This window comes from Hyperoodon ampullatus, assembly GCF_949752795.1.
Source record: "Hyperoodon ampullatus genome assembly, chromosome: 14".
NCBI classification, from domain to species: Eukaryota; Metazoa; Chordata; class Mammalia; order Artiodactyla; family Ziphiidae; genus Hyperoodon; species Hyperoodon ampullatus.
The window spans coordinates 21744868-21766372 of NC_136927.1; the positions used below are offsets into that span (position 1 = coordinate 21744868).

General features: G+C 48.3%; 2 protein-coding genes across 4 annotated transcripts; both read left to right on the plus strand.

The window, feature by feature from the left end:
• Positions 1 to 1622: 1622 nt before the first annotated feature.
• On the plus strand, positions 1623 to 2286 carry LOC307063497 (hemoglobin subunit alpha; the record flags this gene model as incomplete). Its single annotated transcript, XM_079719680.1, has 3 exons — positions 1623 to 1717; positions 1824 to 2028; positions 2158 to 2286. The coding sequence occupies 3 exons, from the start codon at positions 1623 to 1625 to the stop codon at positions 2284 to 2286; spliced, it is 429 nt and encodes a 142-aa protein (XP_079575806.1).
• Positions 2287 to 4275: 1989 nt separating this feature from the next.
• On the plus strand, positions 4276 to 19210 carry HBQ1 (hemoglobin subunit theta 1). 3 transcript variants are annotated; one of them, XM_079719142.1, is made up of 4 exons: positions 4276 to 4390; positions 4481 to 4685; positions 18699 to 18787; positions 19059 to 19210. In XM_079719142.1, exons 1-4 carry the CDS (start codon positions 4296 to 4298, stop codon positions 19069 to 19071), a joined length of 402 nt encoding a protein of 133 aa, XP_079575268.1. In that variant the 5' UTR covers positions 4276 to 4295; the 3' UTR covers positions 19072 to 19210. The 3 variants fall into 3 exon arrangements, with proteins under 3 accessions (XP_079575268.1, XP_079575269.1, XP_079575267.1); XM_079719143.1 differs by lacking the exon at positions 19059 to 19210 and having other exon boundaries at positions 18641 to 18750; XM_079719141.1 differs by lacking the exons at positions 18699 to 18787; positions 19059 to 19210 and adding an exon at positions 4784 to 5665.
• The last annotated feature ends 2295 nt before the right edge of the window (positions 19211 to 21505 follow it).

Genomic DNA, 21505 nt, shown 5'->3' on the forward strand with positions numbered 1-21505 from the left:
ACCCCACCCCCAACCTCTAGCCCCAGGCTCCTGGGGTCTCCCGGCAGTTCTGCCTTGGTGCTGTGAGCAACCTTCACAAAGGCCCCCGTCCCACGCGCCAGTGCCCTGGACTCCACGCTGGAACCCTGCACACCCCACCCACCCTGTAGCCCTTAGGGACCTTATCAGCACTTCCAGCCCAGCCCCCATCTTCAGGGCAACACCCAGCGCTGGATAAAAGTTTGGGGAGGGTGGTGGGGCCCCTGCTCACCACTTTCTTTCTGGACAAGGACCTCTTCGAACAGCTGGGGAGTGGCTTCCCCCTCTCCACCACACGCTCTTCCTCTGCCCCACAGCCCAATTCGCTTTCATTTCAATACAGAAAAACACTGAAGAATTAAGTTAAAATCCACCCATGTTTTTTTTCACACACACGCGCACACCCTTTTTGTGTGATTCAAAGGAGGGAGAGAATCCCTCTGTCCTGTCCACCTAACCCCCGCAGAATGAGCCAAGGCTCACAGTTTGGCGCTGACCCCACTGGCTCCTATCCTGCGCTGAGGGGACACAGTTACATCTACAACTGTACTTTTATTTTTTTGGTCAAAAATACCATTCTACCTTAGGCATTTCTTTCTTCAACCTGCTCTTCTCACTGAACTGTGTCTCCTCTACCTGTCTTCTGGCCACTTCATTCAGCTCTGTCTCACTTCATATATTTGTTGGTCATTTTGATATTTCCATTAATTTCCTGTTAAAATCCACTGTCAACTGTTCTCATAAGTCATCTGCCTTTTCCTTATATCTTTGTGGGAGGTCTTCCCATATTGTGAATGTAAGACATCAGCTGAGAAATGTTCCTCAAATCTTGCCTGAAAAGGGTCGGGGTGGGGACTTCCCTGGCGGTTCAGTGGTTAAGACGCCGCACTGCCAGTGCAGGATGCACGGATTCGATCCCTGGTCGAGGGACTAAGATCCCGCATGCCCCGCGGCTCGCCTCCCCCGCAAAAAGGCTGGGGTGCAGCAACTACCACCCTGGAAGAAGAAACTTGAACCCGGAGCCCCCCAGCCGGAGTGATTCCAGGAGAGATTTGTCGAGGACATGTGAGCAATGTGCACACGTCTTGTGTGCATCCCTCTCTGGCCTGAACTAGACGCACTGAATCGCCCATTCATTCACTGATTCTGCCCAAATTTAAAATGCCTAGCGTGTGCCAAGCCTAGGTCCAGGGTGGGTGGGACGGGCTGACCTACTCCCTTCTTCCATCTCTCGGGGATTCTAAAGGGTGGAAGAGCGGGCATCTACCCCGCTCCACAAACCGGCCCCCGCCAGCTGGGACCAGGATAGCACTTCCGGGGAAGGTGGACGCAGCGGGCGGGAAGCAGCCGGTAGGAGGGAGAACACCCTGGCCAGAGTCTCCAGGTGCCTCCACAAACTGGGAGCGAAGCACCCACCGCCCAGCCAGACGCAGACATTGCGCCGCGCGCCCCCTGCTGTCCAGGTCCATAGGCGCATCCCGGCCCCGCGCCAGCCAATGAGCGCGGCGCGATCGGGCGTGCCCCTCGCGCCCCAGGCATAAAGGCTCGCGCAATCCCAGCCCTGCACGCTTCTGGTCCCGACCCAGACTCAGAGAGAACCCACCATGGTGCTGTCTCCTGCCGACAAGACCAACGTCAAGGCCGTCTGGGGTAAGGTTGGTAACCATGCTGCAGAATTTGGCGCAGAGGCCCTGGAGAGGTGAGCAGCCCACCTGCCCGGCTGGGACTGGGGCCGGTCGCCCCGTCGCGTCCTGGTCCTGGGCCAACCGGCCTAAGTCCGGATCTCCCACCTCTTCTCCACTCAGGATGTTCATGAACTTCCCAAGCACTAAGACCTACTTCTCCCACTTCGACCTGGGACACGGCTCCGCCCAGATCAAGGGCCACGGCAAGAAGGTGGCCGACGCGCTGACCAAAGCCGTGGGCCACATGGACACCCTGCCCGATGCCTTGTCTGATCTGAGCGACCTGCACGCCCACAAGCTGCGTGTGGACCCGGTCAACTTCAAGGTGAGCTCATGGGCCGGACCTGGAGAGATCTGAGCTAGCAAGGCAGAGAGTGCAGAGGGGTTCCAGAGGTGGATGGAGCACAGCAGCGCCCCCCAACCCCGCGGCCCCTGACACCCCCTCTCTCTGCAGCTCCTGGGCCACTGCCTGCTGGTGACCCTGGCTGTCCACCTCCCCGGCGACTTCACGCCCTCGGTCCATGCCTCCCTGGACAAGTTCTTGGCCAGTGTGAGCACCGTGCTGACCTCCAAATACCGTTAAGCTGGAGCCTCCGCGATCCCTACCCTGGCCTGGGGCCCTCTGGCGCTCTGGGCACCCTCACTTCCCGATCTTTGAATAAAGTCTGAGTGGGCTGCAGCCTCTGTAGCCTCGGTTCTCTGTGTCCACGAACCGTGCCAGGGGTCGGGGTGGCTCTTTTTGCCTTGGACCAAGCAACTCTCCGAGGCAGATGAAGAGAGGGAAGGGGAAAACAGTACAGAAGAGTGGGGTGGAGCCGGTCCCAATGCCACTGCCTGGGATTCTCTGGGCAGCCCTCACCCTCACCCTGGAGTGACTTGCTGAGTACATCCGCCCTTTACCGAATTAATCCCAGAGACTTGCATATTCATCGCGGGTTTGCTCAAATAATGGGTTTGTTTCCTGTCTTTACATTTTATGGCACACACACTTGTGCTGAGAGTTGGTGGACCTCCAGCCTAGGACCTTGGAGCTCTCCCAGGGCTCTTCCCAGAGTTGGGTGGTGGGGAGAACACAGAGATCACACTTCTTCAGAGGCTCACTGAGTACCCCCTCCCCATCAAGTGCTTCCCAAGTACATGCACAGTCTAGAGGAAATTGGGGTGAGCAGTGCCATTGCAGAGCCAGGCAATTTCCTGGATATGCCCCTTTCACCTGGTACACCCCCCAGGACACTCACAGTGTCTAAAGGACTGACTTGGGGGGCCCAGCTCAGGATCCACTGCATCACCCTGAGGTCCACTGACTCCCCCCAGTGCAGCAGTGAAGAGAGCCCGTTGGGGGGGTGGGGCGGGCGCCTGCACTCCGATGTGCTTCCTTCCCATGGAGAATGCCCCTAGTGCCCCTAGTGTCCAGTCCTGGTAGTCATCCAGCCCTGAGCCCCCGACTGAGAGCAGTGTCCTTTCTTCCCTGGGCCCAAGTGTCATCCTCAGAAAATGCGATGGCAAGTTCCCTGACTCAATGTGTCATGCTTTTAGCACAGCTGGTGGCACAGTATGAGCTCTGTAAGAGGCAGTCTTCCTTATTTTATTATTAGGAAAAATGAGGGCCTGGGCTAAAAGTGGAAACAACCCAGATGTCCATCAACAGATGAGTGGACAAACAAAATGTGATCTATCCATAAAATGGAATGCTATCCATCCATAAAAAGTAACGAAGTGTCAATACATGCTACAACATGGATAAACCTCGGAAACATGTTAAGTGAAAGAAACCAGACACAAAAGACCATATATTGCATGATTCTATTCACATGAAATGTCCAGAATACGTAAATGCACAGAGACAGAAAGACTGGTAATGGCCAGGGGCTGGAGGGCAGGGGTTATGGACTGATGGCTAATGGGGACAGAGTTTCTATTTGGGACGATGAAAACGTTCTGGAACTGGACAGTGGTGATGGTTGCACACACTCTGAATGTAATTAAAGACACTGAATTGTACACCTTAAAATAGCTAAGACAGTAAATTTTATGTTACATGAATTTCAACGCAATTTTTTTAAAAAAAGGATGTATAGTGATGCCTGGCACAGCATGACTGCTGCATAGGTATTAGCTATTATTTTGGGATATATCCTAGGCACCCAATATAAATGCTCATTGTCAGAAAGAGGCGTCTGTTATGAACCAGGCACAACCTTGGAAAGAAGAAATTGTTACCTTCCTTATATACCATAAATGAGAAAATAGACTCAGAAAGGTGTCATAATAGACTCGGGAGGGAGGTAGAATAAGCTGACGTTCAATGCCAAAATCCATGCTTAAATTCAGGGCAACCTAAAATTAATGATACATACTAAATATTAGTTTCCATAGAGTAAACCTTCAAAAATACGGGCCTCAGGGTCCAGGGCGATTAGGAAGGCCCCAGGTCGGAGCAGACGCTCCGTGGAGCGCTCCAGGCCCCTGGGGCCAGATTCTGCGACCAGAGGCGCGGCGAACCCCGGAGGCCAAGGGGACCGCGGGACGATACGCGCAGGCGCAACCCGGGCTTCATCAAGGCGCCGAGCGCGCGGCCGGGCGGGCTCCAAGATGGTGCTGGAGGCGGCGGACCGGGCTGCGGTGCGCGCGCTGTGGCTGAAGCTGGGTAGTAACGTCGGCGTCTACACGACCGAGGCCCTGGAGAGGTGCGCACAGGCCCCGGGCTCCCCGGCCTTCAGCCCGCTCGGGAAAGCGTCCTCCTTCCTCCCCAGCCTGACTCGCCGTTCCTCCCGCAGGACTTTCCAGGCCTTCCCTTCCACCAAGATCTACTTCCTCCACCTGGACCTGAGCCCCGGCTCCGCCCAGGTCAGAGGCCACGGCCAGAAAGTGGCCGACGCGCTGACCCTCGCCGTGGACCACCTGGACGACCTGCCCAGCGCCCTGTCGGCTCTGCGCGAGCTGCATGCGCACAAGCTGCGCGTGGACCCCGTCAAGTTCAAGGTGAGCTCGCCGGCGGGGCCTGACCCCTGTCGCCGGGGGAGGGGGCTCCCGTCAGGGAAGGGGGTTGCACCCGCGTGGGAACGACTCCCTCTCCGCAGCTGCTGGTCCACTGCCTGCTGGTGACCCTCGCCCGGCACTACCCCGGAGACTTCAGCCCCTCCCTGCAGGCCTCGCTCAACAAGTTTCTGAGCCACGTGATCTCGGCGCTGAACCCCAACTGTCACTAAATTGGGAGGGTGGTCGCGTGCGGCTCGTATTTGAGTAAAGTCCGCGGACAAAGCCTCAGGTGAGCGAGTGTTCTCTCTAGGGGAGCGCGCCCTGGGCCTGACAGGGGGCGGGGGCGCCCCTCCTAAATGAAGTAGGGGTCTGAGGAAGCCCGAGTCTCACACTCCCAGTTGTCAGATCCCAGCACGGACGCCCCCCGAACCCCGGCAGCCTGAGGCAAGCCTGGACTGCGGGTCCCAAATCCCAAGTGGTAAACCCCGACTCGCCATGCCCTTGGGCCCGACCACTTATTGGTGCAGACCCGCGGCTTCGGCCGCTCGGGAAGGGGTGGCAGGTGGCGGTCATGGTCGCAAGCTGGCGAGGCCGGACCCTCCTCCGGGCTGCCCACTTTGGACACCTCAGATCCACCTAGAAGCGCGCAGCACAGCCTGGGAGAAAATTAGGGACCGGCGCCCCTGCCGGCGCGGACCGGAACTGCGCCTCCGGAACGTGCTGGGGACTTTGGGTAACCGGTAGGCTTGGGGTCAAAGGCGCCTTTGCAGGCTTCCCTGGTGGCGCAGTGGTTGAGAGTCCGCCTGCCGATATAGGGGACACGGGTTCGTGACCCGGTCTGGGAAGATCCCACATGCCGCGGAGCGGCTGGGCCCGTGAGCCATGGCCGCTGAGTCTGCGTGTCCGGAGCCTGTGCTCCGCAACAGGAGAGGCCACAACAGTGAGAGGCCCGCATACAGAAAAAAAAAAAAAAAAAAAAGAAAGGCGCCTTCGCCAGACTCTGGACCTGGTGGAAGGAGGTGGCTCCTGCAGCGGACAGGGCGGACCAGGGAGCCGGCAGAGAGCCCTGCCTACATGCCACACTTCTCAGGAGGCAGACCTCAGAGCGCCTTCCTTTAAAAAATTCGGAGAACTACTCCACCTGCCTATGTATCCCAGTGGGCTCAGCACATCCATTATTCCTTCACTCCCCACTTGACACATGGGGAAACTGTGTGAACAATGGAGGGCATGGGAGTCCCATCCAAGAGTACATGTGTGACACAGACAGAAGTCCCCTCTCCTGAGGGATATATTCCAAGACTTCCAGTGGATGCCTGAAACCTCAGTACCGAACCCGAAGCATGCTGTTTTTTCCCATATGTACACACCTATATAGTAAATTTAATTTATAATTAGGTACAGTAAGAGAGTAACAGCAATAACTAGTAAGACAACGATAACAATGTACTGTAATAAAAGCTATGTGAGTGTGGTCTCTTTCAAAATATCTTGCTGTGCAAATTTGATACCTTTTCCATCTCAATACCAGAGCAGTTACCACGCACTGTGGCTGTAACTTTTGCAGTTTGAAGTGCGACAGCAAAACAGCATGAATTCTTTTCCTTCTTCACAATTTCACAGATAGAAGATTCGTTCTTACCACATCTTAGAAACCTCAGCATACGATTTTTTTCTTTCCTTATTAAGTCTGGAACTTTTAGCTTTTTTTAAAAAAATTAATTTTTGGCTGTGTTGGCTCTTCGTTGCTGTGTGCGGGCTTTCTCTAGTTGTAGAGAGCGGGGACTACTCTTCGTTGCGTTACACAGGCTTCTCATTGCGGTGGCTTCTCTTGTTGTGGAGCACAGGCTCTAGGCATGCGGGCTTCAGTAGTTGTGGCTCGCCGGCTCTAGAGCGCAGGCTCAGTAGTTGTAGCGTCAGGCAGATTCTTAACCACTGCGACACCAGGGAAGCCCTAGCTTTTCATTTAAAGGAAGCACTTGAGGTCTTCTCTTTGGCACATCACTCCTCTTGTGCTTTGAGGCCATTATTAAGTAAAATAAGGGTCACTTTGAACACAAGCACTGAGATGCTGGGACAGTGCATCTGATAACACAGACGGCTATTCAGTGACAAATGGGTGGTACACACCGGACAAAGGGATGGTTCACATCCCAGACGAGATGCAGTGTGACACCCGGAGATTTCATCACAACACTAGAATGCACATTTTAAAACTTATGAATTGTTTATTTCTGGAATTTTCCATTTAACATTTTTGGACTTGGGTGGACTGTGGATAACTGAAAGCATGGAAAGCATGAAAAGTGAAAGCATGGAAAATGAAACAGTGGATAAGAAGGGAATAGAGGGCTTCCCTGGCAGCAAAGTGGTTAAGAATCCACCTGCCAATGCAGGGGACACGGGTTGTTCGAGCCCTGGTCTGGGAAGATCCCACATGCCTCGGAGCAACTAAGCCCGTGCGCCACAACTACTGAGCCTGCGCTCTAGAGCCCGCGAACCACAACTACTGAGTCCATGTGCCACAACTACTGAAGCACTGCAACGAAGAGTAGCCCCTGCTCACTGCAACTAGAGAAAGCCTGTGTGCAGCAACGAAGACCCAACACAGCAAAAAATTAAAAAAATAAAAAGGGAATAGACATAACACACACACACACACACACACAGGTGCAAACACCCACAGGCAGAACAGCCCCACAGAGACATGTGACAAGGTAGCATGTAATGTAAGTCTTCCAGGTCCTTCTAGGCACATTTGCAGAGATTTTCTTTTTTTTCTTTTGGCCGTGCAATGCAGCACGTGGGATCTTAGTTCCCCAACCAGGGATCGAACTCATGCTTCCTGCAGTGGAAGAACAGAGTCTTAACCACTGGACCACCAGGGAAGTTCCTTGGAGAGATTTTCTTAAGAAATGGTATCAAAGTGTCACTGGATAAAATGGACACATTGGATGATATAAAGAGCAAAAACTTGGTATGGGAGGAAAAGACACAATAAACAGAGTTAAAAGAGGAACTGGGAGAAAAATATTTGCCACAAATAGCAAAGGGTTATTATCTTTTTCTTTACAAGATCCAAATTCTCTTTCCCACCCCCTCTACTTTTTTTTTTTTTTAAACACCAGTCAACCCAATAGAAAAATAAGCCAAAGGACAAACAGGCAACTCACAGTATACCAATGACCAAGAGACATTTGCAAAGATGCATAAAGACATGCAAATTAAAATGCTCATTAACAAGACACCTGTCATGGAAATATTTAAAAAGGCAAGATCCAATACACTCCTGGTAGAAGTTTTAGTATAACCTTTTGGGAGGGTAATTCAGTTGTATACAGTTGTGGGCTGGTAAATATTTAAATAACTGGCACTCAGGAAGAACGGAATGGGAACTGATTTGTAGCATTTGCCAATTTCCGTGGTGTAACTACTGCCATCATGGTTGATTCAGGCTATCAAACAGGTTATCACTGAATGGGAAATTAGGAAGAGATATATAGGGACTTCCCTGGCGGACCAGTGCTTAAGACTCTGTGCTTCCACTGCAGCGGGGTGCTGGTTCAATCCCTGGTCGAGGAACTAAGATCCCGCGTGCTGCATGGCTCGGCAAAAAAAAAAAAAAGGAAGAGATGTATAGTAGCTGCCATTGTGTCGTATTTCCACTGTCCAGATACAAGAGATGTAAGCATAGATGATAGTAAACTGTAGTAACGTAATTAGGAAGTAATTGGCTTTCAGTATTTATTACCTATTTTTCACATGACCTATTTAGTTGTCAATTACTGTAACTTAATTTTTCATAGTGGTTGTGTTTAACAACAAGCTCTCAAAATTCCTACAACTTAACCTGAGCCAATACAAGCAGGTTCCAGTACACCGCTGGCTGTATCCTTTATTTTTTTTTAAATATTAAATTGGGCTTCCCTGGTGGCGCAGTGGTTGAGAGTCCGCCTGCCGATACAGGGGACACGGGTTCGTGCCCCGGTCCGGGAAGATCCCACATGCCGCAGAGCGGCTGGGCCCATGAGCCATGGCCACTGAGCCTGCGCGTCCAGAGCCTGTGCTCCGCAACGGGAGAGGCCACAACAGTGAGAGGCCCACGTACTGCAAAAAAAAAAAAAAATTTCTTTTGGACTTCCCTGGTGGCATGGTGGTTAAGAATCCGCCTGCCAATGCAGGGGACATGGGTTCGAGCCCTGGTCCGGGAAGATCACACATGCTGCAGAGCAACTAAGCCCACGCGCCACAACTACTGAGCCTGCGCTCTAGAGCCCATGAGCCATAACTGTTGAACCCATGTGCCGCTACTGAAGGCCATGCGCCTAGAGTTCATGCCCCACAAAAAGAGAAGCCACCACAATGAGAAGCCCGCACGCTGCAACAGAGTGTAGCCCCCACTCACCACAACTAGAGAAAGCCTGCACGCAACAAGGATCCAACATGGCCAAAAATAAAATTAAAAAAAAATAATAAATTTATAAAAAATATATATATTAAATTTTTTATTTCTTTACCTAGGAATAATTCTACATCAAATATCAGTATATAGGGACTTCCCTGGTGGTTCAGTGGTAAAGAATCCACCTCCCAATGCAGGGGACGCGGGTTTGATCCCTGGGCGGGGAATTAAGATCCCACATGCCACGGGGCAACTAAGCCCACACGCTGCAACTACCGAGCTCGTGCTCACCTCAATTAGAGAAGAGAAAACCCTCACAGCACTAGAGAGAAGCCTGCGCGCTACAATGAAAGATCCCGCATGCCTCAATGAAGATCCTGTGTGCCGCAACAAAGACCTGACACAGAAAAAAAAAAAAATCAGTATATAATTTATCATTATCACAAAAAGTTATTCTGGAATAAGAGGGAAAGACAATCTCAAAATTCACCCATCATCAGGATGTTCCAATGACCAAATCAACCTCGTGTTCACCTTGTTCATCTACAGAACTCATTAATATAACCAAATTTGCTTCACAACTATATATATATATATTTTTTGGTAGGCCCTTCTTGGTTATCTCTCTATATTTATTTATTTTTGGCTATACTGGGTTTTTGCTGCTGTGCACGGGCTTTCTCTAGTTGTGGCAAGCAGGGGCTACTCTTCGCTGCGGTGCGCGGGCTTCTCATTGTGGTGGCTTCTCCTGTTGTGGAGCACGGGCTCTAGGTGTGCAGGCTTCAGTATTTGTGGCACTCGGGCTCTGGAGCCCGAGTAGGCTCAGTAGTTGCAGCGCGAGGGCTTAGTTGCTCCATGGCATGTGGGATCTTCCTGGACCAGGGATCAAAGCCGTGTCCCCTGCAATGGCAGGTGGATCTTTTTTTTTTTTTTTTAATGTGGACCATTTTTTTTTAGTCTTTATTGAATTTGTTACAATATTGCAGGTTTTATGTTTTGGTTTTTTGGCCACGAGGCATGTGGGATCTTAGCTCCCTGACCAGGCATCGAATCCGCACCCCCAGCATTGGAAGGCAAAGTCTTAACCACTGCACCACCAGGGAAGTCCCGGTTATCTATTTTAAATATAGCAGTGTGTACATGTCAATCCCAAACTCCCAATCTATCCCCCCACCACCAACCTTACCACTGGTAACCATGTTCTCTTAAGTCTGTGAGTCTGCTTCTGTTTTGTAAGTTTATTTGTATCATTTTTTTAAAGATTCCGCACATAAGCGATATCATATGACATTTGTCTTTCTCTGTCTAATTTACTTCACTTAGTATGATAATCTCCAGGTCCATCCATGTTGTTGCTAATGGCATTATTTCATTCTTTTTAATGGCTGAGTAATATTCCATTGTATACAGGTACCACATCTTCTTTAACCGTTCATCTTTTGATGGACATTTAGGTTGCTTCCATGTCTTGGCTATTGTGAATTGTGCTGCTATGAACACTGAAGTACATGTATACTTTCGAACCAAGTGTTTCTCCAGATATATGCCCAGGAGTGGGACTGCTGGATCATATGGTAGCTCTATTTTTAGTTTTGCAAGGAACCTCCATAGCGGCTGCACCATCTTACATTCCCACCAACAGTGTAAAGTTCCCTTCTCTCCACACCCTCTCCGGGATTTACTGTTTGTACATTTTTTGGTGATGGCCATTCTGACTGGTGTGAAGTGATATCTCATTGTAGTTTTCATTTGCATTTCTACAATAATTAGCGATTTTGAACACCTTTTCATGTGCCTCCTGGCCATCTGTATGGCCAAGAGAAATGTCTATTTAGGTCTTCTGTCCATTTTTTGATTGGGTTGTTTGTTTTTATGGTATTGAACCACATGAGCTGTTTGTAAATTAGAAGACTAATCCTTTGTCGGTCTAATTACTCCCCAACTCATTCTATGAGGCCACCATCATCCTAATACGAAAACCAGACAAAGATACCACAAAAAAAGAAAATTACGGGCCAATATCACTGATGAACATAGACGTAAAAATCCTCAACAAAATATTCGCAATCCAAATCCAACAATACACTGAAAGGATCATACACCACGATCAAGTGGCGTTTATCCTAGGGATGCAAGGATTTTTCAGTATCCACAAATCAATCAGTATAATACACCACATCAACAAACTGAAGAATAAAACCCATATGATCATCTCACTAGATGCAGAAAAAGCTTTTGATAAAATTCAACACCCATTTATGAAAAAACTCTCCAGAAAGTGGGCAAAGAAGGAACACACACCTCAACATAATAAAGGCCATTTATGACAAACCCACAGCTAACGTCATACTCAACAGTGAAAAGCTGAAAGCATTTCCTCTAAGATCAGGAACAAGACAAGAAGGATGTCCACTCTCACCACTTTTATTCAACATAGTTTTAGAAGTCCTAGCCACAGCACCCAGAGAAGAAAAAGAAATAAAAGGAATCCCAACTGGAAGAGAAGAAGTAAAATTCTTATTGTTTGCAGGCAACATGATACTATACATAGAAAATCCTAAAGATGCCACCAGAAAACTACTAGAGCTCATCGATGAATTCGGTAAAGTGGCAGGATACAAAATTAATACACAGAAATCTGTTGCATTTCTATACACTAACAACAAAAGATCAGAAAGAGAATTAAAGAAACAATCCATTTATCATTGCATCAAAAAGAATAAAATACCTAGGAATAAACCCTACCTAAGGAGACAAGACCTGTACTCTGGAAACTATAAGACACTGATGAAAGAAATCGAAGACTACGCAAACAGATGGAAAGATATATCATGTTCTTGGACTGGAAGAATACTGTCAAAATGAATATACTACCCAAGGCAATCTACTATCAAATTACCAATGGCATTTTTTACAGAACTAGAACAAAGAAATCTTAAAATTTGTATGGAGACACTAAAGACCCCAAATAGCCAAAGCAATCTTGAGAAAGAAAAACAGAGCTGGAGGAATCAGGCTCCCTGACTTTAGACTATCCTACAAAGCTACAGTCATCAAAACAGTATGGTACCAGCACAAAAAGAAATATAGATCAATGGAACAAGACAGAAAGCCCAAGATAAACCCACCCACCTATGGGCACCTAATCTATGACAAAGGAGGCAAGAATATACAATGGAGAAAAGGCAGTCTCTTCAGTCAGTGGTGCTGGGGAAACTGGACAGCTACATGTCAAAGAATGAAGTTAGAACACTCTCTAACGCTATATGCAAAAATGAACTCAAAATGGATTAAAGACCTAAACGTAAGGCTAGGTACTATAAAACTATTAGAGAAAAACATAGGCAGAACACTCTGACATAAATTGCAGTAATATCTTTTTCGATCCATCTCCCAGAGTAATGGAAATTAAAACAAATGGGACCTAATTAAACTCAAAAGATTTCGCAAAGAAAACCATAAACAAAATGAAAAGACAACCCACGGAATGGGAGAAAATATCTGCAAATGATGGTTGTATCCTTTAAATCCAAAAAGTGCAAATTCTCTAGACCTGCAGTCCTGATTCTGGGATTTATCCTGCAGAAAGCAGGCACACACATGAAGATGTATGCACAGTGACGTTCTTTGCAGATCTATTTATCAGAGCAGAGAAATAAAAAGAAAATAAGAAAAAAATATGGTGCACAACCAACACATTCATCAATAGGAGAAAAGTTAAAAAATTATGGTAGGGCTTCCCTGGTGGCGCAGTGGTTGAGAGTCCGCCTGCCGATGCAGGGGACATGGGTTCGCACCCCGGTCCGGGAAGATCCCACATGCCACGGAGCAGCTAGGCCCGTGAGCCATGGCCGCTGAGCCTGCGCGTCCGGAGCCTGTGTCCCACAACGGGAGATGCCACAACAGTGAGAGGCCCACGTACCGCAAAAAAAAAAAAAAAAAAAAAATTATGGTAGATGACACCATAAAACTAGAAGAGAACAAAGGAAAAACATTCTCTGACCTAAATCATGCCAATGTTTTCTTAGGTCAGTCTCCCAAGGCAATAGAAATAAAGGGAAAAATAAACAAATGAGACCTAATCAAACTTACAAGCTTTTGTACAGCAAAGGAAACCATAAATAAAACGAAAAGACAACCTACGGACCAGGAAAAAATATTTGCAAATGATGTGACTAACAACAGCTTAATTTCCAAAATGTACAAACAGCTCATACAACTCAATAACAAAAAAACTAACAATCCAATCAAAAAATAGGCAAAAGACCTAAAAAGACATTTCTCCAAAGAAGACATACAGATGGCCAACAGGTACATGAAAAGATACTCAAAATCTCTAATTAGAGAAATGCAAATCAAAACTACAATGAGGTATCACCTCACACCAGTTAGAATGGCCATCATAAAAAAGTCTACAAATAACATGGGAATTCCCTGGCAGTGAGGTGGTTAGTACTCGGTGCGTTCACTGCTGTGGCCCGGGTTCAATCCCTGGTCGCGGATCATCCCAAGAGCCGCGTGGTGCAGAGAAAAAAAAAGAAAAAAACCTATAAATAACAAATGCTGGAGAGGATGTGGAGAAAAGGAAACACTCTTACACTGTTGGTGGGAATGTAAATTGGTGCAGCCACTGTGGAAAACAGTCTAGAGGTTCCTAAAAAAACTAAAAATAGAGTTTCCATATGAACCAGCAATCCCACTCCTGGGCATATATCTGGACAATACTATAATTCAAAAAGATAAATGAACCCCAATGTTCATAGCAGCACTATTTACAACAGCCGAGACACGGAAACAACCTAGATGTCCATCAACAGAGGAATGGATAAAGAAGATGTGGTACATATATACAATGGAATATTATTACTCAACTATATAAAAAAAAAAGAATGAAATAATGCCATTTGCAGCAACCTGGATGGACCTAGAGATTATACTAAGTGAAGTAAGTCAGAAAGAGAAAGACAAATACCATATAATATCACTTATATGTGGATTCAAAAATATGACACAAATAACTTATCTGTGAAAGAAAAACAGATGCACAGACATAGAAAACAAACTTATAGTTACCAAGGGGGAAAGCACGGATGGGGGAGGGATGGATTGGGAGTTTGGGGTTAGTAGATACAAACTTATATATAGGATGGATAAACAATAAGGACCTACTGCATAACAGAGGGAATTACATTCAATATCCTGTTAAACCATAATGGAAAAGAATATGAAAAAAATGTATATGTACACATAACTAAGTCACTTTGTCATATAGTAGAAATTAACATGTAAGTCAACTATACTTCAATAAAGTAAATTTTTAAAAAAATTATGGTAGAGGCACACAGGGAAGTCAGCCTCTGGGCACAGACAGTGAACAATGCCAAGACGTTCATGGAACAAAATACACAGCAGGCCACGGTAGAGAATAAATCCAGGTTCATATTGACATAATCACAAGAAAACTGAAAACACACACTAAGTAATGGCAGCAGTTCATGGGCGTGGGACTAGGGAGGCAGAGAAGACAGCTGTCAGTATACCTGATCTAATCCCAGAAAAGGAAAGTGGTGGTGGTATGACTGATTATTCATTTATGTGTGTGTTTCACCCTTTCACAATTAATTTGCAGAAAACCTTGCCCTGAGCATTTGTAGCAAAAATTCTATGCACAAACATAATTCTTTCCTTGGGGGATTTTTATAGAAGTGGAATTTCTGGTATGCCCATTGCTATGGCTTTTTGATAAAATTTCCAAAACTGCCCTCCTGAGTTTCGTGAGCAGGAGGCGAGAGCCTGCACCCCCCACCCCACAGCCCTCATTTAGCTCGTTACTTGTGAAGGTGAACGCTGCTTGCTCCATCCTGACTTCTCTGTAGAATCACCCACTTTCCCAGGGTGGTGTTTGTTCTTTGTCACATCTGTGGACCTGACACCTTTGCCCATTTTTTTCTGTCTTTCTTGGGGGGAGTCTCTCCTCGAAATATACCCAACCCTTCCTTCAGGCCCCTGGGCCCTGTCATGCTCCAAGGCTTTGCCTGCTCTGTGCTGCCATTTCCAACCTGGCAAGAAAAGAGGCTACAGCTTCATTTATGACAATTTAAAATGCTGGATAAGATGCCTTCCATTTTCTCAATAGCACAAAGGGCAAGCAAGATGATAAGGAATTTTCAGACCAAAAACCAAGTAAATGTGAGAACTCAGAGATGTCACAGCACCTATGCCACCTGGGTTCTGATGTACTTGCCGAAACTAGCAAACTTGAGCTGGGATTTTTTTTCCTCACAGGCTCATAGGTTAAAAGGGCCAGTATAAGGTGACGTACCCAAAAGGTGACTCTTCCCCATAAACCTGGGGCCCTAAAAGGATACCCCACTGGGTAACCTTTCCCCAAACACAGGGACTAGGAAAAACGAGCAAAGAAAGAAAAACAAAAACAAAAAAACCTTATGTTCAGCAGAAAAGGGAAAACAATTCCCTGATAAATTGAAATCACATGCCGATACCTGTGGCTTTGCAGACCAAGTTCATATTACCAGAAGGGTCCTCCCCTTACCAAAATCTCCAGGCTGTGGATTTTGTGTAAAATGATCCTGGACTCCCTCATAGACCCCTGGCAAATAAATCCTCTCTAGAAGAAATCACTTCACCATAGGCCACAAAGGGCCAGGACTAGCATAAACTCACCAGGCACAGGGGGAAAGAAGACACCGTGCGTGAAAGCCAGCAGATACATGAGTCAGCAGAATGGACCCGCCGAAGTGTCAGATTCAATTACAACTTTGCTTGTTCAGAAAATTAAAGACAAGGTTTCAAATATCTGCAGGGAGCCATAAAATATAATAAGTCACACAGCATATGTGAAAAAGAACTTTTAGAAATGAAAAATATAACCATCAAAAATAAAAATGGGGCTTCCCTGGTGGCGCAGTGGTTCAGAGTCCACCTGCCGATGCAGGGGACGGGTTCGTGCCCCGGTCCAGGAAGATCCCACATGCCTCGGAGCGGCTGGGCCCGTGAGCCATGGCCGCTGAGACTGCGCGTCCAGAGCCTGTGCTCCGCAACGGGAGAGGCCACAACAGTGAGAGGCCTGCGTACCGCAAAAAAAAAAAAAAAAAAAAAAAAGCAATGGATAACCTTAACAAAACAGTCATAGAATTAGTGAACTTAAAAATTAAGTCAGAATCAATTATCAAGGCCGTAAGACCCTGCACAACACCAAGTAGGAGCTCTTCCTTTTTAAAAATTTTTAATATTTATTTATTTGGCTGCACCGGGTCTTCGTTGCAGCATGCAGGCTCTTAGTTGTGGCATGCAGGATCTAGTTCCCTGACCAAGGATAGAACCCATGGCCCCTGCACTAGGAGCTCAGTCTTAACCGCTGGACCACCAGGGAAGTAGCTTCCCAGCTCTTCCCTGAATGTCGTGCCCCTGGTGCCTCACTTGCCCCACCCTGTCCTGACTCTACTGAAGGATATATTTCAGAAGTCTGAGCTGTAAGAAGAGTGAATAACAAAAACACTGGTAAATACAAACACTGATTGTATGTAAAGTTAGTCTATGGAGTTAAGAAAACAAAAAAAACACCAAAAAGCCCTACACAGACACGAAACACCCGCTGATACTCAGCAAGAAGGGGTTCAGAGCCCTCAAATCCTCTTAAGTCCTTGTACCATCTGTCATGCAAACAATGTCTTCATTAACTTTAGACTCAGTTTCCTGTTGCTGGTATAACAAAAACTCAGTGACTTAAAACAACGCAAGTTTATTCTCTTACAGTTCTAGAGAGCAGACACCCAAAATCAGTTTCTCTACGCTGAAATCAAGATGTCCACAGGCCATGCCCCTCGGGAGGCTTTGGGGGAAAATCCTCTCATCTTTTCAGCTTCTAGAATTGCATTCCTTGGTTCTTGGACACTTCTTCTAGCTTTAAAGCCAGGAGCACCCGGCCTTCTTTGGTGGCCAAATCTCCATCTCCCATTTGTGATTGCATTAGGCCCACCTGGATAATCCAGAATCATCTCCACCTCAAAATCTTTCACTTAATCACATCTTCAAAATCCCCTTGCCATATAAAGGAATATTCACAGGTCCCAGGGATTAGGACCTCTATATATTTGGAGGCTATCATTCAGCCAACCACAACACATCAAGTATGCGTGTTGTAAATTCTAGGGGAAGAATAGAAATAGAGCATGACTTCCAATCTAACAGAGTGAAAAACACTGTTAAAATAAAACAATCCCCCCAAAAAGGGGCAAAAATGGGGAGAAAGAGAATGGGTATGACAAATGGAAAGCCCCCCACAAAAGACAGTGTCAACAAAACAAAGAACATTGTTAATTACACCGACTACGTGACTTAACTGATCCAAAGGATAAAGATCCGACACAGGACTTTGAGACAAAAGGCACAAATAGAGTAAAAAGAAGTGTCACTAACAACAATGGTGGGGACAGACTCTAGAGTGGAGCCCGTAACCCCACCTCTTGGTGTTCTCCCCCTGTGTTGTCACCTCCCTTTGAGTGTGGCTTTGCTTTTTGTTTATTTAAAATTTATTTTATTGGAGTATGGTTGATTTACAATGTTGTGTTAGTTTCTGGTGTACAGCAGTGACTCAGTTATACATACATATAATAGTTTGCATTTACTAACCCCAAACTCCCAATCCATCCCTCCCCCAAGCTTTTTTATTTTTAATATGGTGAAATACACATAACATTTACCATTTCAACCATTTTAAAGTGTACAATTCAGTGGTGCTTAGTACATTCACAATGGTGTGCAATCATCACCTCTATCTAGTTCCCGAACTTTCTCATCCTCTGAAAGAAAACCCTGTGTCCATTACCAGTCACCTTCTATGCCTCTCCCCCCTCGGCCCCTGAAAGTCACTCACCTACTGTCTGTCTGTGTGGATTTACTGATCCTGGACTTTTCATGGAAACGGATACAGTACATGGTCTTTTGTGTCCAGCTTGTTACCCAGCATAAGGTTTTCAAGGCTCATTCATGTTAGACATGCATCAGAATTCCAGTCCTTTTTTTTGTTTGTTTTTTGCGTTACGCGGGCCTCTCACTGTTGTGGCCTCTCCCGTTGCGGAGCACAGGCTCCGGACGCGCAGGCTCAGCGGCCACGGCTCACGGACCTAGCCGCTCCGCAGCATGTGGGATCTTCCCGGACCAGGGCACGAACCCGTGTCCCCTGCATTGGCAGGCGGACTCTCAACCACTGCGCCACCAGGGAAGCCCTCCAGTCCCTTTTAGGCCAAGCAATATCTCATTGTAGGAACAGACATTTTGGGTTTTGTTTGCCCCTGTACCTGTTACATTTGGGTTGTTTCCATCTTCTGGCTACTGTGAATACCATAAACACGCCTGTACAAGGATTTCTGAGTCTCTTTGAGCTCTCCCAAGTGTGTCTCAAGGAGTGGACCTCTGCTGGGCTCTGTGGTAACTGTTACCCACACTCTCTCCAGCACTTGCTGTCTCCATGTCTCTCTCACCCGTGCTCCCCCACCCCCACCCCCCGACCACTTGTCTTGTTTTTAACCCACAGGATTTGGGGCGGGAATGGGAAGGCACCCCCAGGACTGAGGTGCTGCCTGTCTTGCTAGGAGACCCTCTCCCTCACCCGCTGCCCTGAGGCACCCTGTGGAGGGCTTCCTGCCAAGGCTGGAAAGCCGTTGACTGCTGCCACGACCAGGTGAGCTGGGGAGGACCCTTCCCCAGTACAGCCTCAGATAAGACCCCTTGACTGCAGCTCTGGGAACCCTGATGCTCAGAAGCGGTGGGACAATAAATGTGTGTTGTTCGTGGTAAGTGATTTTCAAAGAGAGCAGAGACCTCTGACAGGGATTGTGGGGGAATATGGGGGATCCCAGGAGCTGGAGATGTCCTATCTCTGGACCCAGGTGCACATGCAGGGCCTGCTCCTCATTCTCTAAACAAAGTGTTTTGTGCTTTCTTCTGTACAGAGCCTGGGCCTGACTGGCCTGGATTCCCAGGCAGGCTGGACTTCGGTGGGGCTCCAAAGGAGGCACTAGCAGCTTCAGAAGGAGGCCCAGGACAATACAATACTGTATTGTAATATATCACATTATTATGTAATTATAAGCATCATACTATATATACAAGGATACTGTGTTATGTTTGAAGTTGCTGAGTAGAGGTTAAAAGTTCTCACCACAAGAAAAAAATCATGTCGCAATATATACATATATCAAATCATTACACCTGAAACATAACATTTGTCAATTACATCTCAATAAAAATTAAAAAATGAAGGTGGCTGGATCCAGGTGGGGGAAGTCCCCTTGGCTGGCCGCTCGCGACTTCTCTCCTGGACAGTGAGGACAGTGCTCCTCGCACAACCTCCTTGGGAGGGTACCCCCAGCCCCACGGGCACTGGGCAAGGAGGTCAGGCAGGCCAGGCTGCGGGGATGACATGGGGAAGGGAGCCAGCCATGGCGGGTGGGGAGCAGGTGCCCCAGGGAGGGAAAGACGGAAGAGCAGAAGAGGCCGGAAAGCGCCAGAGAGCTGGGGGTGCTCAGGACACGCAGGGACCCCAGGGATCCCTCGGGCTTTCCCAGTGGACTCCCAGGTGCCCCGGAGCAGGGGGTGGAGGGTTGCCTCCGACCAGGGATCACTGGCACTTGGTGGCAGACATGTAGGTCCTCAAGCAGCCATCAGCTTTGTTGCCTGTGACCCCGCACCCAGGGCCACGTGGCACCAAAGCCTCCTGTGCTGGAGCGTGCCCAGGGGTGTGGGAGGAGGAGGAAGGGTTGTCTGAGGGTCGGGCTTAGGGCCTGTGCAGTGGACATAAAGGAATACAATGCGCCAGCAACTGTGAACAGGACTCAACCCTCTTTTCCTCAGGTCCAAACAGAACAAGTGTTATCTTCCGCATGTGCCCTGGTGGCAAAGAGCTTGAAGCCCTGCTCTAAGGAGCTGGACAGCAGCTCAGTTCACGTCCCAGGAGAGATGCCACTGAGGGTTTGCAGCTGGTGGCCCAGCTGTCGGGGACCCCTCCTGCTGCCCCCAGTCCAGCTCTCAGTGTGTTCCGGACTAGCAGCACCAGCAGCCCAAGGAAACTGTTACATTCTTGGTACCAATACAGGCTACAGGGTGGATGAACCCTCCAACACCATGCTCAGTAGTAAGAGGTGCTAATCATAGGTCACATCGTGTGATTCCAGAGACAGAAAGTAGATTAGTGGTTGTTCAGGGCTGGGGCCAGAGGGAAGAGGGAGTAACTGCTAATGGGTACAGGGTTTGGGGTGATAAAAATGTTCTTCAGCTACACAGTAATAAACTAGATAGCACAACATTGTGAATATACAAAAACCACTATACCATACACTTTAAGTGGTTAAAATGTTGAACTTCATGGCAGGAGAGTTCATCTCAATCAAAAAAATCTACCTGCAAAATAATAAAAGGTCTACATTCTTGGACCCCTCCCTAGACCAAGAGAAAGTCTGCTGGCGAGGGGGGCAGGCCACCTGTTTTAACAAGTCCTCCAGATGACAATGACATGCAATGAAGTCCAAAAACCACTTAGCTGACCCAGTCTCCCCAGAGCAGGACCACGCGTGGGTTCTAAGCCCCACTGTGGCCCCCATCCCATTCCCAGGCAGGGGGCCCACCAGAGGCAATGCTTGTGCACACCTCCTCCCCAAATCACACAAACCATGGGTGGACACGGCTCCCCAGCCCCCAGGCCCAACCAAGAGCACCCAGCTACATCCTGGGAGGATATCCCTGTATCCACATGATGCAGCAAGGGCCTGGGAGCTGCCTTGGATGCAATGGGCTCCCACGCAGCAGCAGGGCCAGCACAGATCCTCCAGCCCTCCCTTCCCTAGATTGTAGCTCTGGGCCTGGCTAGAGACCCCCAGAAAGAGAGGGGAGAGCAGCCGAAACACACCTGCCCCCCCGACAGCGTGGGGCCTCTGTGCACTTAGGAGACCCTACAACCTACACAAGGTGCTATGACCATGCCACACCCCACCCCCGCCAGTAGCCAGAAGCATGGTGTGTGTGTGGGGGAGTCCCTGAGAACTTGGTGACACGGAGGGTCTGAGGGCACCATAGAGCCCTGGGGTTGACCCCAGGGGCCTAGGGCCCACCATCACCATGGGCCCCGGAAGCATCTGCACCTATTGGCTGGGCCGACCCAACTCTCTGCTAGGACTGCAATCACCTCCCTACCTGCATCCCTGCTCTTCCCTGTTAAATAAGTGATTCCCCACATCAGTATTTTAACAAGGAGTGAGGGGGCTCAGGTAGGTGGCCCCCTCCAGCCCCAATCCCATCCTCTCAGCACCCTCCGGGTCCTTCACCCACCTACCAGGCCCTCTGCTGGGACCCACCCAGGGTGCGCTGTGGCATCCTTAGAGCAGGCCCAGTGTCCTGAGTTGTG